The sequence below is a fragment of the Acartia tonsa genome, chromosome 11 (assembly GCF_053477335.1).
Source record: "Acartia tonsa isolate MP-2025a chromosome 11, ASM5347733v1, whole genome shotgun sequence".
Taxonomy (NCBI): domain Eukaryota; kingdom Metazoa; phylum Arthropoda; class Copepoda; order Calanoida; family Acartiidae; genus Acartia; species Acartia tonsa.
The window spans coordinates 28,637,205-28,655,162 of NC_137270.1; the positions used below are offsets into that span (position 1 = coordinate 28,637,205).

At 32.1% G+C, this 17,958-nt stretch overlaps 1 protein-coding gene across 1 annotated transcript in view; it reads right to left on the reverse strand.

The window, feature by feature from the left end:
- The window catches only part of wapl (cohesin release factor wings apart-like), a 33,594-nt gene that overhangs the window by 2,960 nt on the left and 12,676 nt on the right, over positions 1-17,958 (reverse strand). Inside the window, exons 14-20 of the mRNA XM_080176585.1 lie at positions 17,533-17,615; positions 15,711-15,788; positions 14,490-14,612; positions 13,740-13,927; positions 9,438-9,572; positions 8,745-8,835; positions 38-99 (exon numbers count right to left, since the gene is read on the reverse strand). Of these exons, the coding sequence (XP_080032711.1) occupies positions 38-99; positions 8,745-8,835; positions 9,438-9,572; positions 13,740-13,927; positions 14,490-14,612; positions 15,711-15,788; positions 17,533-17,615 (760 nt within the window). The remainder of the gene's footprint in view (positions 1-37; positions 100-8,744; positions 8,836-9,437; positions 9,573-13,739; positions 13,928-14,489; positions 14,613-15,710; positions 15,789-17,532; positions 17,616-17,958) is intronic.

Consider the following 17,958-nt stretch of genomic DNA (forward strand, 5'->3'; position numbering starts at 1 on the left):
ACGTCTATACAGCGAAGCTACTAAAAAATTAACTTACCCTACACTCGTAGTCATCATTCTCCTTGACCAAGTATCCCAGCACAAGGCCAATATACGCAGCTGAAATTAAAAACATAACGTTAGAAACAATTAATCAACCCAACAATTGGACATTTCAAAGCCTTTGAGAGGGTTCAGCCATTTGCCTAATCTTCGACAATTTACAATCCAGCTACAGCTGTTTTTACATATTTTACAGCCGCCGAGATCTTTTTAAACTTAGAAAGAATCGAATCAAAATTGAAACTGCCATGGGTTATTTTAAAAATTGAATAAACATTTAGCATTTAAAAATAGCTTACTTTAATTTATTTGAATCGTTAACTTTAGTTTTCTGATATTTTATCAAAAAAACTTGGTTTTTATCCCCACTAATATCAGATTTCTATATTTATATAGTAAAGGGGGCCAGATTAGCATATTTTCCGTGAAGTTGGTTGTTAGTCAAATGCCCTTATTAAGTCAAACTGTTATTATTGATGCCCATTTCATACATATACATTTGGTCATAATTAAGAACAGTTTGACTTAATAACAGCATTTGACTAAAAGGATACACACAACTTAACGGAAATTAAGCGAAAAAATGCCCCCCCTTTGTTTCTTGTGAAAATTTCCTCTTAAAATGAAACTTTTGTTCTTTGATTTATGAAAATATCACAGATTTAGGTTTTTTCCTTTATTTTTGTTTACATCATAGTTCCATTTACTAATTAGGATGTGATGATAAAACAGCAAATTATAAACTTCAGTTACGTTCGTATTTGTTAGATTAACAACTTTAAGGACTTAATGAATTTTGATTGGTTGGTTAATTGAGTGTTCAAACATTTCAATCGTTAATTTTAATCTACTAAAAGGGTAATTTTGTTTCTCATCATTCGGGATGTACATCAATTTATCGGCCATAGTCTTATCCCTTCAAATCCCTGAGATCAACTACTAAAAAGTGTGACATTTTTGTCTATTGGTAGCATGAGCAGCATTTTAACATTAAAGAAAATATGTTTCAGTATAGCTACAAAACCAGTTTACAACCAGTTCTGAGCCATTTGAAAATTCATATATCGTATCGTATAAAAAAAAATATAAAATAGCTTCGATGATAAATTTTCTAAATTGCTATTTTATGAAAGCTTATTAAGAACCTAATTTTATGATTCAAAAAAAGGGTTAGTATTTATCAATATATCTCAGATTATTACAAGAGCACAGTCTGCTTTTTCCACGTTTGATCCTTCATATTTATTTATTATTATTGCGATTGTAATTATATGTGCAGACGAATGAACACCTCTAATAGGATATTTTGCAATAAAACAAAGTATATTTTGTTACATAAGACTATTACTTATTAATTCGAGGATTTGTATTAGAAGACATGCGCGGATTTTCTTGTGCTTTTCTTACGTATTAAAGTATAAATGTTAAAAAAATATAATAGGATGATTACGTCAATAGCTAGCAACGGTTATTTTTATAATGGAAAAAAGTTTAAAAGTAACTATTTATGGGGCAATTGTAGGTGATGTTAGTTTAGTTAATGTTGTTGGTACAGGGTAGCCCAACAGGGTTAGAAAACCGCTGGGATAGGCTCCGAGGGGTTATGGACCCAAACATGGGATTGGGCATAGCAAAAAAATTGTATAGACTTTGGTAATAAAATGTAAATAATTTGTCTACTAGCGTCATTAAACAAATACCTATTAATCATAAAACAGATTTGACCCAATTATGTCAAATAAATATATTAAAGTTGACTTACAATTCATTAGTTTTAGCAACTGAGTAACTTTAAATAAAATAGATATTTGTGTATAGTGCTAGAAACGACCAATCGAAAACAAAGTTCCATAGTAAAAAACCAAACGAACGATTTTAAGACGAAAAAATAAAATTTGCTTCCCAAAACGATAATACTTAGAAAGCAATAAGTTTTAATAAAAGAATAATTTTGTGAAATAGAATATCTTTAAAATTGCAATCGCAATTTTACGCCTCTTTCCTTCTCTTTTATCCTCAGGAATTTGGGAATTATACATTAGGGAAAGTTCAATAATAGTTATTTATCGCATAGTATTATTGACAGCTTTCCACGGATATTAAAATGAAAAGTTTTATGATTAAAACGTATTTTGTTTGCCTTGAGGGTCCGAAGGCCTGGGCTAACAAAATAGGTATTAATATTATGAATTTCAGTTTATCATTTGTAGAAAAATATCTATAACAGTAACAAGCCCTTTTCACTCCACAGGGGGAGCATAGGCCGCTGACAATTTGTCAGTGTTTCTGTAACAATGTGGCTTTTTATGGATATGGGATAGGGTTGTCAGCCCTAAGCCCTATGATTGCGGTGTAAAGCATCCATTTGCCCATCAGACAACCAACCCGTTTATTGCACGACCTTTGTCTGAGAAGTCCTAACTGTGCATGGTAGTGAGTTGCGCCTGTTTTGGGCCAAGGCATTCCCCCTACTCTAACTATTTATGTCGCGCACCTGACATAGCAGCAGTAGGAACCATTATTAACGTCTTTAGTTATGACGCGGTGTCGGACCGAGATTCGAACCTACCACCTTCCCGACGACGAGCGGATGCGCTACGTGTTGAGCCACGGTCGCGGGTTTAGAAAAATATCTATAATACAATGCAATAACATGATTTTTCAGTATGGCTTATAGCCAGTTCTAATCCAGCGGACATTAGTAGGTTTCAAAGCTATACTAGAAAGTTAGAAACTATATTGTCAAAAATAATAAGTACCAATATTCTGCTTAATCTAGATTAGAGGGGGCTGAATTTAATTTATCATCCATTGGCTATTATTGACTCCAAAGTCCCTCCTAACATTACATTATCAAAAGCTTCAGCTTAATTAAAACAAAATACGTGATACTGATAAAGATACTGTACCTTGCAATCTTGGAACCTTATGGTTTTGAAAAAGCCCATTAAAAGTTGCTAACCCTTTCATGGTGTACTAGATTTTTTTATCTATCTCTTAATTTCTGCCTTTAGAAACAAACTAACACACAAACCAACACAAACACACACACATACACTACTTGCATTGCATCTGATCTATGCAACCACAAAATATTTTTATCCTTGAATTTCTTTCCTTTCTCATAGAGAGAACAATGATTAAAATATCCTAACGAGGTAGAAGCAGCTTACATAAAATAAAAAATTCCCCCCCCCCTTTCGTTTTTAACCTACAGACGTCATGAATGTACTTTTTAAGTAGGTAATAAAATCAACAAAAAGAGTTTTGTTTATCTTTTAAACCATTGAAAGACCATTGTGAGTTTCCCATGAAATTGATAATTTAGGGTTGTTCAAAAGATCTTACTGGAGTCAGATACATAGTGTACTATATCTATTAAAAACTTATTTTATAAGTATATTTCCTATCCTTGAGAATTTTGAAGGAAGAAAGTGCAAATTGGAATATTTTTGCATATTTCTGTATGCCTTCACATTAGGTCTGAATTAGGAAGAGGTTTATAAGAAAAGAAGAGTCATAGTTGTGTATACAAAGGGGGGTGGGGGGTGGATGTGCCACTTTTTGAAACCAAAAGTAAAACATGCATGTTCTCAGCCCATAAAAGAGATACAACTCCAAAATTCGGCACAGCAGTTGCTTTTGTGGAGAACAATATGGAACTGTGAAGAAACAGCGGAACCGCCGCTCCCGCTGAAAACCGCCGTTTCCAGCCCAATTTTTTTGCCTTTTTTAGCAAAATTAAACAGTTCTCAATCATCTGAGATAAAAATTTTTTTCTCATAAAAACTTCCCTTATATTTTCACGTGACACTGCCGTTTCTTCACATCCATATTGTTCTCCACAAAAGCAACCGCTGTGTCAAATTTTAAAGCTGTAACTCTTTTATAGGCTAAGATCATGCGCATTTTACTTTTGGTTTCAAAAATTAGCACATCCGTCCCCCCTTGTTTAAAGCATTTAAAATTTAGGATCATGAAAAGAAAACTAAGTAGTGTGTTTCGTCGTATTTTCACGGTAGATTTTGATAGGTTATTTCGGGTTATGAGATCGGCCCCGCAGGGTTAGAGTCCCACGCAGGAGCTAGAAATAGGAGAAAAGATACTGTGAAAATACGATCCCATTTTCCAAAATTTGATATAATTTGAACAAAGCATACAAAAATATATACCTAGCTAAACGTGATATAGTTTACTTTGGTCTTTATTTTGTATTGGCAATACTTAAACTGTTTTTAACCTATTTTTAAATAGTATATCAAAAATATACTCTGACACCTGTAGAATCATACTGCAAAGCCAAAAGTAAGAACAATTGCCCACATCGATTTTTATTATGATTTTAGAGTTTATTTTTTACTATGGATTAAATAAATTTTACTGAATCGTGATGTTTCTTTCCTTTGTGGGTAAAATACTCAGCTTTTAGAGTGTCTTGCTTCAAAAATATTGTATGCTAGTATACAGTAAAGTTAGGTCTTTTAATTTCATCTATCAAAACTAATTAAAAATAAATTTTTTACAATATATCAATAAATTAACATAAAAATGTTTCATGTCTTTTATCCATTTAAAACACATAAAAGTCGGCTGTAGAGGACTAAACTTTATAAAATCATAATAAATGTTTATGCAATACAACAAATTTATCTTTATCACATTTACAAATATGATATGAAATAAGATTATTCAAACTTATTTTTAAAAATATTTTTAAAAAGTATGTATCTTTAATGTGTATTGTTTTCATTGTTTTCATTTTAATTAAATAAAAGTTATTTCATTATATTGGAAATAAGTCACTTTGTGAAAACACTATATATAAAATTTAAAGATTTCTAGCTTTGTCATTGGTTAATGCTGAATTCTCATAGTTTTTATGTTAATTCAAAGATATATCCTACATCTTTCACTTTTAATGAATAATTATAAATATAAAATCAAGAGCCATTTTTTTTACTATCATTATCTTTTTATCATATTATGAAGAAAAATGCTTTGAAGCAAGAATTTTACCCAAAAAGAAAAGACAGTTCACGATTCAGTAAAATTTACTTAATCCATAGTAAAAAATAAACTTTAAAATCCTATTAAAAATTGATGGGGGCTATTATTCTCATTTTTAGCTCTGCAGTTCGATTCTACAGGTGTCAGAGTATATTTTTGATATACCTTTCAAAAATAGGTTATAAACAGTTTAAGTAAAACAGGATTTTGTAGAAAAACTAAGCATTTAGCATTGAAGACTGATAGTATGAGATTGGGTCTAAGTTTTGTAAATTTCATAAACCCAGGTATCTAAATGGATAAGACAATGACCGATAAATTGATGTACATCTCCAATGATGAAAAATAAATTTACACCTTACGTAGGTTAAACTTAGTTGTTTATACACTTAAACTAGTCTCCAAAATTGTTAAACTAACAAATAAGAAAACGTTATCATAAAACTTTGGAGACTATCTTAATAAACAGCCCATTGTCCTATTTCTCTCTGCCATACACCCCTGTCCTGGATAAAATGTTTATTTAAAAAAACATGCGCATTCAGTTTTTTTCATTTCCTGAGAGATTTTTGTCCCCCAATTCCAAAAATATCTTTCCCGAAATCCTAGCTGTTCTATAAGATCTCAAAAAATGCAAATTACTATTGGCACTGATTTTTCAATATTTTTTTAATAAACTAATAAGAAATTTTGTTCAAAACATGTTTTAGTGAACAGTAAAAAGGGTTTATCACACCTTAGATTATACATCCCTTGAATGCCAACAAGACCTAACAGAATCAATAAGAAATACCTGCCATTCTGACCGTTATTAACTGTTAAACATAGCCATTTCTGGTTTTAACATGAAAAGACTTTAAAGGAGCTGTTTTTGGGACTTGACTAAGAAAAACAAAGTTGTAGAACTCCTCTAGTAGTAAACCCTTATATAAAATATAGGTTTCAAGTCAATTTAAGGTTCCAGGTATGATCCTCCAGGTCTCCAGAAATCTTTAAAAGCCTAATGTGACCGCAATTTTTGACTTAGAGACTTCAAAATTTTAAAATTAAGCTTTTCTTACATGTCTACATAACGTATTAGGATCTGATTTTCTGCCGTCTGCAGCGGCTGTCAGCTGCCAATTACAGCTGCGGCCACTGAAACTTATACATTTTCTAAAAATTATTTTTCTACCTTTAATAATAAGAAAATGACAGCCTTTTGAAACTTTTAAGTATAAAAGGACCTGAAAACAAAGGTTGTTAAATAAAAGGGGGAAGGAAGCAAAAATTGACTTTGACTTACTTATAGTCAGAAATTCATTATCAAACAGGGGACATGCACACAAAGTCCTTTAGCCCTAAAAGGAGCTGAGATAATAGGTAGAGAGGGGGGGTGGTTCAACGCCCCCCCCCACCCCAAACCAATATTAATAATCTTATTTAATGTATAAAATGTATATTTTTAAGTAAATTTTATATTAGAAATCTTAAAACATAAGTTTCAGTGGCCACAGCTGTACTTGGCAGCTGACAGCCGCTGCAGTCAACAGAAAAACAGATCTTAATATGTTATGTAGACATGTAAGAAAAGCTTAATTTTAAAAGTCTCTAAGTCAAAAATTGCGGTCATATTAGGCTTTTAAAGATTTCTTGAGACCTGGAGGATCATACCTGGAACCTTAAATTGACTTGAAACCTATAGTTTATAAAAGGGTTTACTACTAGAGGAGTTCTACAACTTTGTTTTTCTTAGTCAAGTCCCAAAAACTGCTCCTTTAATGTCTTTTCTGGTTAAAACCAGAAATGGCTATGTTTAACAGTTAATAACGGTCAAAATGGCAGGTATTTCTTATTGATTCTGTTAGGTCTTGTTGGCATTTAAGGAATGTATAATCTAGGGTGTGATAAACCCTTTTTCTTGTATTCATTGTATTCATTCGAATCCGGTGGATAGAAACTGGTTCTCATCCATACGAAAAAACTATGTCTAGCATCGTATTATAAACGGCTTTCTACGAATATAAAAATGTACAATCATAAGATTAAAACCAGCTATTTTAGCTCGTGCCTTCGGCACCTCGGGGCTTAAAAAACGGGTTTTAATCTTATAATTGTACATTCTATATCCGCGGAAAGCCGTTTATAATACGATGCGAGAAATAACTATTACTGTTCACTAAAACATGTTTTGATCAAAATTTCTTATTAGTTTATTGAAAAAATATGGAAAAATCAGTGCCAAAAGTAATTTGCATTTTTGGAGATCTTATAGAACAGCTAGGATTTTGGGAAAGATATTTTTGGAATTGGGGGACAAAAATCTCTCAGGAAATTAAAAAAACTAAATGCGCATGTTTTTTTAAATAAACATTTTATCCAGGACAGGGGTGCATAAACCTGAACCTATCTCAGATTAATGGTGTAGCATAGCCAAACTTTGATGCATTACTCATTTCATTCTCTTCCTTCCTTCCTGGCATATTACCTCCCCCCCCCCCTCTAAACCCAAAGAAGGGGGGCGTATCCAGCTAGGAATATAAGTTAAAATTTAATATAAAAAAATTATCTTGTTTGTTGTTTTAAAAACAGCTAACATGTTTTTTTTAGAGTAGAAAACTGGTTATAATACGATACTATACATAATTTTTCAATATGGCTGAAAGTGAGTCATATTAGAAATAGTTTTTTTCGTATTTAACCCTTAACGGTCGGGGGGGGGGGGGGGGGCGATGAACGCCCCCCCATCCGGTTTTTTCTATCTCATTTTCTGTGTGTGAAAGATAAAGAGCCCAAACTGCTTGACTTTTTAAGTATGGGTATGACACATAACTGAGAGTTGGAATTTTTTGAATATCTCCATCCTGTTGGGCACAGGATGCCAGCAAACCTGGCAGGGTCATCCAGGTAAAGAGCAAAAATATTTCTTTGACTAAAACAAGGCATTTTATCATACCAAAATACTAAAAAATCCTCTAGTAGTACATCCTTATATGAAATACAGGTGTTCAAGTCACTTTCAGGTTCCAGGTATGATCCTGCAGGTCCTGATCCTCCAGGTCTCCAGAAATCTTTAAAAGGCTCCTGTGGCCGCAATTTTTGACTTAGAGACTTCAAATTTTAAACTTAAGCTTTTTCTACATGTCTACACAACGTATTAAAATTTCATGAAGATCCGCCGCCGTTTTCCCGCCGACCGCCGACTGCGGCGGCTGGCAGCTGCCAAGTACAGCTGCGGCCGCTGAAATTTATATTTTGATATTTCTAATGTAAAATTTACAAAAAAAATAAACATTTTCTGGGAAAAAAATTTTTCTTCTAGCTTCAAAAATAAGAAAATTACAGCCGTTTGAAATTTTTAAATAAAAAAAGACCTAAAAACAAAGGTTGTTAAATAAAAGGGTGAAGGAAGCGAAAATTGACTTAGACTTATAAAAGGTCGGAAATTCATTATCAAACAGGGGACTTGCACAAAAAATTTAGCCCTCTAGCTCTAATAGGAACTGAGATAATTAGGGGGGGCGTTGAACGCCCCCCCCACCCCCCCCCGACCGATTAAGGTGCGGCAAGGGGCCCGACTGTAAAGGGTTAAGGCGAAAATGTATGAAGTATTGTATAAAAATCATAATTTTATTGATACATTATCGTTCAAAATAGATAAATATCTTATCCTGATTAATATTGGTATGATTGTCTACCAACATATCAATGCTTACCTATAATACAAGATTCCATATGGCTGCCAGCCTTGTTAATAAGCTTCTGTACAGTTTCCTCCAATGTATCTTTCTTGTCTTTGTCTGCGTCCTGTAATAGAAAAAAATAATAAACTTACATAATACAAGTTGATTTGTTCCTAGCCTAAGCTCTAAGGGAGGGCGGGGGATGTCAGGAAAATAGCCTAAAACCAATCTAAGAAAAGTGTAAAGCTTACATGAAATTCATATCCACTTCAGATCAGTAGTTTCCGAGATCTTGAGCTTCCGACAAATAAATGTTACTACAACATGTATATTATAAGATAGTTTTAGACTAATAATTTGTGTATGAATTTTAAAAAAATCATTAAATATAAAATTAGCTTACAGCATTAACATTAGTTGTGTTATTTATAGGATACTAGACCCTAGCATCCAGGTGTTTTCTATTGAAAGGTGTATTAATCGAAGTAATAAAAATAGAGCCTAAATACATATCAAGCCCAAAATCTCAAATTAAATTAGAGATTCATAGTTTATTTTTTGTTAAAGCTACGTGGAGGAAATACCCATCGGTTTCCCTCATATTGAATCACGACAACACTGAAACTTTTTAGGTTAAGGACGGCGAGGGGGGGGGGGGCTTCGGTGGTCCATAAAAAATTTGAGTGAAAGCACTAACTACCCTTTACATTTAAATAATGAACTTACCGTGGGATCAATTTCTTGGACTTCTTCTTCCACGTCATCAAGAATATTATCTGTCTTCTGTTCAGATATCCTGGCCAGCTCCTCTCTATCCAGGTACATTTGGACCAGATCCTCGATAGCCAGACGTGGCTCTTCCTAAAATTATCAAAAATAGATAAGAAATTAATGTTTATTTACTGTTACATATTTTTTAATGTAACAACTTTAATGATAATACTACAAGATACTAGCGGCTGCTCCTCTACTATCAGGAGGAGCTGTATTCGAGGGAGTGGAGAAAGTAGAAAATAGCCTAAACCCATCCTAACTCAAGGTTTATGAGTTATTATCTTAGTTTAGATTATAAGTGTAATTTTATAACATGTGTAAAATAGAAATAATTTTTGTAGTCCTCCCCCCCCCCCCCCTTAATTATTGATGAAAACAGTTACTTTAGAAAAAGTTGAAATTCTACAAATACTCTATTATCACAAAGCATATTGTATAAATGTTGCCTACTTGATGCATTGGCAGATATGCTTCTTGCAAATATCTGTATATTGTATATTACACAACAACTTAAACTCATATTGACATTCTACATATACAAGAGTTAACTTAGGTCAGACTTCTTTTAAAGATAAATTATTAAACACTTTTGATAACATGAGAAGACAATTTAATTTTAGTCTACTTTATCCTTTGGAACTACTTTTGAATTTTAGTTTATAAAAATACATGGAACATATCATTGACTTAATGCTCTAAAAACAACAACTCTTACTTATTAAACTGATCAGGTAACTGCTATTATTCTATTCAAATTTTTTTTGAATTTGAAAAGCTGAACCCGTATCTAACAAACAAATTCTTTTAGGTAAGTGAAAAAAAAGTTTTTAATTTGTCTATTTGTATTATAGCAACTTTAAAATGCATGACCTTGAAATGATAATGCCTTTTTTGCACTTTATCTTTAGTGGTATGTGAAGGTTCTTCTGTTTAGTTTGGTTTGACATATGAACTCAGAGTAAAAATTATATTTTTAAGATTTAAAGTTTTATTTTCTCGAGTTGATGATGAATTTCCACCATCCTCTTCAAGGTTGATCAACAAAATTAAACCAATGCCGTGGATTGACTATTGCTTAAAAAGTTTGGATCAAGAAAGAAAACGAAGTTGCGGGTATCGTCGTATTTTCACAGTAGCTTTTCTCCTATTTCTAGCCACTTCGGGAGGGGGGGCTCTAACCCTGCATGGTTAATATCCTTAAATTTCAGGGCAATCATTATCATTTACCTAACCTAAAATAACCTATTAAAATTTACCTAACATAAAATAACCTATTAAAACTACAGTGAAAATACGACGAACCCCGCTACTTCGTTTTCTTTCCATGATACAAAGTTTTTTCACCAATAATTTAGAACTTTGTGTGCATTGGTTTATTGTGATAGTCTTCTGAAAACTAGTATGCTGTTAATTTTTCCATTAGAGGAAAATGCAGCTTTATGTGTTGCTAAATATATTTCAATTGATGTAAATTAGATATACATTATATTATATTATCTCAATTATTCAATTTGAAATAAAGGATCTCCATTTCCATAAATTTTGCTAAAGTAGGGCAGATCAGCCGAGCAGGCTGCAATATGAATAGGATTTATTAAATCAAACTTGAGACATTACTCACTCACTATTACAGTTCTCTCTACCTTATGCCCTAGTCTTCATACAATGTAAGCAATAAAAAGAAAATGCTATTTAACATTTTATTAATATCCAACTACCATTCTTTGTCTACACTTATCATTAACTTGTAGTCAATTTTTCTACTCATCTCAACTATTGCAGACAACCAACACTTTCCTTTTAAAGCCTTAATGAATTAAATGAAAATAAAATGCACAATTTTATGAGCTAAACAATTTAACCATGTGCACAGTAGAAAATCACACGTCTGACATTAGCAGTAAGTAAAATTTACATCTGAGAGCCCTACAGCTCTGATAAATACCTCTGGGGATTGTTAATAAAAAAACTTTATATTCAATTAAAAAATCTTGAAATAACAGAAAATTAAAATACAAGGAATAGCATTTTTGTATTCACACAAGTTTGTAAAGTGAGGGATAGACATAGGAAGGGCAGACTAGATTAGGAGAGAGATACTACACAGGGAGACTCTGCAACTTACAGGGTTATATTTGCAGCTCAGATTTCATATTGGTTTCACTTATGCTTTGCTAACCAAACATTATGCAGTTTATTTGCAGTTAGGCTGAAGCATTGTAAACAAATGATTATTTGGGTAGTTACTTATAATCAAATGAGATATGTTTGCAACTAAAAGGTTAAATTAAAAGACTGTTTATTACAGATAGAGTTAATTCATGGCTTTAGGCAGATAGAAAGATAGATATTTCATTTATCTTTATTAAAAAAGTATGAAAATAAGAATTATCAAATTATCCTGCTAAAGAGTTCAAAAATAATAAACATTTAAAATCTTAGTGAATATTTTTTATGCTAAGTTCCGACAACTACTTTTATCCTCCATATACATTAATAGGATAATTTAATGTAAATTGTCATAATTTAATCTTTATGAGTAACTTACTAATACAGTTTAAAAATATTTTAATCAATACGCCATTTATTACGAGATTTTTAAGTATTTACATATTTTTTTTTCATTTAGGGCACCGAGTCAATGTTATGATTGTTTAAAAATTTGACTTTGTTGAAGCAACACTATTTACATAAAATAGATGAATTATATCTTGTTGTTTTGGAGCCACATATTAGTTCATCTATGGTTGTGAGATATTTCAACAGATATTGGGAGCTCCATTTCATGCATTTGCATTTTATAGATGATTTGGGTTGAAGCGGAATTTCTAAGTTTTAGGGGAAGTTAAAATAAGTTGTAATGTTGACTTACAGTTACTTAGAATTTAATTAAGGGCAATGTAGCTTGTTTATTATTGTCGGTTTTTACAGACAAACTTTTATAGTATAAGGGGACTATGCATAAACAAGAGCAAGTGATGTTTATCACCTTCCAGTAGTTGCAGTCGTTAATCTAAACCTTTTTTGATATTCATTTCAAGCAGTAGCCATTTTTGCACTAATTCAAAAAAATTTTTAAAAAGAAAATCATTGATTATAAATCTTATACCTACCTATTCTTGTGATAAAAATGTTAAAACTTTAACTCTTTCGTGCATAGTCCCATCTTATTTGAAAATCTTAACCAGTAAAAAAGCGCATAGATAAAAATCGGCCAAAAGTGTTACAGAGATTTGTCTGTTCTTCTCTGTTTCCTAGCTGTGCGCAGTCGCAATTGGAACAACTCAACTTCATACATTAATTCAAGAAAACGTAGCAGAGCAGTTTTTTAACATATTTTTGAATATGCTGGCATAAGTAAACCACATGACAACCCCAAATTTTAAGATTCAGCATAAATATTGAAATCACATTTCAAGTGTTTCAAGTAGCAGCATTTATTTTTATTTTAGAGATGCTGATATTATATAAACAATGACAGAAATAGAAATGTAATATTCTTAAAAAATCTTCAGGTATAAATGGATTAAAAAAGGATACTGAATTGTTCTTTATCATGTGAAAAATGATATCTATGATAGCTGTGTGTGTGTGTGTAGCCATAGTTTCTTAGTGTTTGGACCTAAGTAGTCATGGAGGAGGACGAGACACTTTTGTATAGCCACTGGGGCTATCAAGCTCCACGCCCAAGTACATTATGCCTTGACCCGCTGTCTCAAGGGAGCTACTCTTTATTACCTCACCCTCGCCGAGTATGGCAGGTGTCCCAAATTAAGTCACCGTAATGAATGACGCTCTCCGCAGAGGAGCTTGGGATAAGGGTTGTACAGATATTATGTACGTGACTATTAAGTATCCAAACCACTTAATAATCACCCCTCTTACACAACCAGGGGAAGTTGTGTGAATATGTTCAACTGAGAATTCGAGTTGCCACATGGGGACTTGAACTCGAACTCTCATCACCGTAACTCAGTGCGTTACCACCTAGCTACGACGCCCCTATCTATCCTATGATAGCTAATACTAATCAGAGAGATGGGACAATGGGCTGTGTATTGCACTAGTCCACAACGTTTTCTTATTCGTTGACTTAACAATTTTGGAGACTTTAGCGAGTTGTTTCATAAGTTGGGTGTTTAAACGTTTAATCCACTAAAGGGTAATTTAGTGAATCATCATTTGGGAATGTTTCAATTCATCGGCCTTAGATCCCTGAATACTAATACACAAAATAAAACTAAAATATTTTACCTTTACACACAGCCCAAGTTCTTTTTGAGCGGCCATACTGTCCATGAGCAGGCTCCTGTTCTCCAGGCAGGTCTCCACCAGGTTAACCAGCAGAGTCAAGGCCAGGATCAGGCACTCGAACCTCTTGCTCAGGGGAACAAACCAGAAGGGGATGATGAAGAGACACCTCAGCGACCGTTGGATCATACCTGAGACACACAAAAATATACAAATCTTAAATTAAAACGCTATTTATCTTTATTCTCAACCTTATGTTAAAATACGTCTATTAAAGAATATCTAATCTTTAGTTGAGTAATTACTACCTTTTGCTGCATTAGTTATAATCGCAGAAGGAGGGGACATGTCTTAATAATACATTTTCTCATTAGCTGGCTTCAAAGTTTTGAGTACATCTAATAAATCTTGAAGGTTGGGTTAATCTAGCAGTGTCCAAACTTGTAACCAAAAAAAGGGGTCATTATTTTCCGCGTATTTTCTGTAGAGTTGTGTGAATGCTTTTAGTCAAATGCGCTTATTAAGTCAAACTGTTCTTAATCAGCACATTTTGCTAAAAGCTAAAACCCACTTTAAGGAAAATACGCGAAAAAAATGACCCCCTCTAATCGACAGAACGACAGTAATTTTGTTTGTGTATTAATTGTGGGGACGTCAATAATTTATCGTCCATATTGTCTCATCCCCTAAAATTATAAATAAAGAACATCAATTTATACAATAGTAGCTATTCTACAATATAGTTAACCCTACCTTCTTGTCTGCCAATAATTAGAGATCCTAGGGCATTGAAGTTATAATCATAGGCCAGGTTGATATGAACTCGCATCAGAGAAAACAAAGCTTCTCTGATTACCACAGCTATGCTATCTTTATCTAAAAATAATGTTTGATTTTTCATTAAGAACAAGCAAAATAAATATTTTTGTCTTTTGAAACAAGAACGAGACAGTCGGACAAAACAGTATAGACTAAATGTACACAGGTCATAGGAATCATCACTGAAAATGTCTGCTGTATCTTAAAAAGTTGCAGAGAAAATCACATTTGCCCCATTGCGTTAAGGACTGACTGATTGAAGTGAACTATAAAGTAGCTTCGCTACTAAAAGAGATGTTTATAATTCTTTTGTCCGTAAAGCTCTTCATTTAACTGTGTTATTTTCTCAGCTGCTATTAAACATGGAAAATAAAACTTACATGTAAAGATTCCTTTTACAAATAACAATGATATTTCAGTAATTTAAAAAAAATATTCATTGAAGATGATTTCCCTATTTATTTTGTATTAAAAAGTGCGTACCTTATAAAAAATCAATTTTTCATCAAGCAAAAATGATTTATTATTTTGTAAAATTATTTTTTACAATTTTGTTGAGAAAATGCAATGAAAGAATATATAGGTAGGTATATACTTTTACTCGGAAAAGAAATAGAAAGATTTAAAAACTTTCATTTTTCATTTTACCAAAATGTTTGTGGAAAATAAAAGGAATAATACGACTCTAACGCAAAACTACAGTAGTGTTTAAAAATCAATAAGAGGGGAGTAGGTTGTGCCAAAAATCCGTCAATGTTGTGAGTTTTAAGTTAAAAACAGTAGGTAGTAGAAGGATAAAAATTTATGTTAACTTTAACAAACATTTGTCAATAGTTCTTTTCAAAAAGAAATGCACATATTTAGTGAATATTATCGTTCTACTACTGTTTTTAGGCCTTAAAACTCACACTTTTTTAGCACAACCTTCCTCTCCCTTTGTTGGTTAAAATGCGCAAAATGAAAATAAAAGACAGAGGGAAAAATTAAAAACGAAAAAAATTCGTTAAAAGTTTCAATTTAAGCATCTTGTACTTTGATCAAAAAAGGCATAAAAAATCACTTTTTACTATATACTCTGGGGAAAGAGATAAAGAGGGGAAAGAAGCTAAACTTAGTTGAAAACCATATATATCCCTACAATAAAATAATATTTACCTGACAAATCAGTGGAAGGATTGAGTTGAACTTCGCTATCAAGCAGGGAAAACAACTTTTGTAGATTTGATATAAACTCCTAATAGTTAACATACACATAAATAATTTTGCATCAGAGAGAGAGAGAGAGGACAATGGGATGTTTATTACACAAGTCCCCAAAGTTTTATCATAACATTTTCTTATTCGTTGGCTTTACAACTTTGTGGACTTCACAGAATTTTGATTGGTTAAATTATTATATTGAGCATTCAAACGTTTCAACCAATGATTTTAATCTACAGATGGGATAATTTTGTAGGGGATGTACATCAAATTATTATCCATTGTCTTATCCCTTTAGATCCCTGATTTTGCATACATATCCTGCAATATAGGTCTGTCTGTTGAACAGAGGAAATTATCAGATAAATTTATAATTAGACAAATACTTGGTTTAATGAGAAAAAATTAAAATTAAAAATAATCGCTTAGGTAATAAAGGGTTAAGGTTGAAATAGAAATTTCTGAACAGTTGTATGTAGTACAGTTATTCTGGTTTCAACAATCAGTGGGTGAAGATATCAATAGCTAGGAAATGTAAAAATAAATATTTTTACATTTATTGTATTTCTGTTATTAATCAGGTGTGTTATTTTTTCTTCCAGTATAATTCTGTTGAATAGAACTGGAAAGAAAATAATTTAAATAAAGTTTTATTTAGAGATAATCTTTTATAACTGAAATTTATTTATGTTTTTCAATAGGACGTTTTTCTTATGAAATAATTAATTCTTTCTTTTTGCACTTGCTTGATTTGACAATATTCTCCAGTTGAACCAATTATGCTAATAAAATAATTTTAATTTTATGAAAAATTTTTTATTGTAAAGAATAGATAGTTTTTTTATTTGGGTATTGTTGATTTTTTCTGGTTATTTATTCATATAATGAGGAAATAAACTTTATTGGTAGGTATATAGAAGATTGATCTATCTTTGAATTACCTAGGTACTTATTTTATGAATTTTTGTAGGAAGGAAATTAACAATAATTCATAAAATAATCTGCATTCCTTTAATTCCCTCAAAATTATACCTAATGATCCAATTGAATTAATCTTTTCCAATACTAGCGGCTACGGCCTCTAGAAGCCTCTAGGGGGAATAAAGATGGGGGAAGGGGGAAGTCCACCGCTCCCCATTTCATTTTTTTTAAAGAAAAGTAAAGGGGGTGGTCATTTTATGTTCAGGGGGTGGTGGGTTAACACTTCTCCCGAAATAGTTAAAAACCTTCCCTGGACCTTTAAGAAGCTTCACTGTATAGGAGAACCATATTGGTTCACCGGTTAGTGAGATCCTTTGCCACAGACAAAAAAAGCTTACTACTATATATAATAGATAAAAGATGAGGTAAAATAACAAGGAAAAACATGATTTTTTTTACCGATAATCAAATGTTAATGAGATTACCAAAGCTACATATTTATTTTTCTTGTGACAATGAATGAATAATTCTAGATAATTGTCCTGGATTTATATATTTGTTTTATTAGTTTCTATGCGTCCAATTATTTTATATAAGCAGGGATCTAAAGGGATAAGACAATTGCCGATAAAATGATGATACACAAAATTATCCCTTTTTTAGATTACGATTAGTGGTTGAACAGTTTGAACACTTAAAATAATGAACCGACTAATCAATATTGAATAGGGTCCCCAAAGTTGAAAAGCCAATGAATACGAACGTTATCATAAAACTATGGGTACTAGCGTATTAAACAGCCCAATGTCCCCTTTCTCCATGACATAAATGTCTATAATTGTATGTGTGTGTCATCCCTGATTATCTATCTTGTATTCCAGTAAATAATTACAGTTCTCTTCGTTTTCGTGGCTCACATTCTCAAGAACACGCAAAATCCTAAATAAAAAAGAAGTCAGGTTTGCAGGATATAATAATGGAGCAAAATTAGGATTTCCCTTAAATCCTTAATTTGTTAAAATATATTTAATATTAATAAATAAAAATGGTATAAAGATATCCAAAACATCAATTCTAAATGAATAACATCTTAAAAAATCCTTGCATCATAGAAAATATTAGATTGGGGTAAAACGTAATTATTCGACTTGAAAGTTCGATTTTGAGGCAATTTTCAATAATCAATTTGCAGAAACGACCAAGAATATATGATAGTTGTTGTTTGGGTGGGTCGGTAGTTGACCGCTAGACTGAACGGACGTGTAATAAACATATCCCGTAT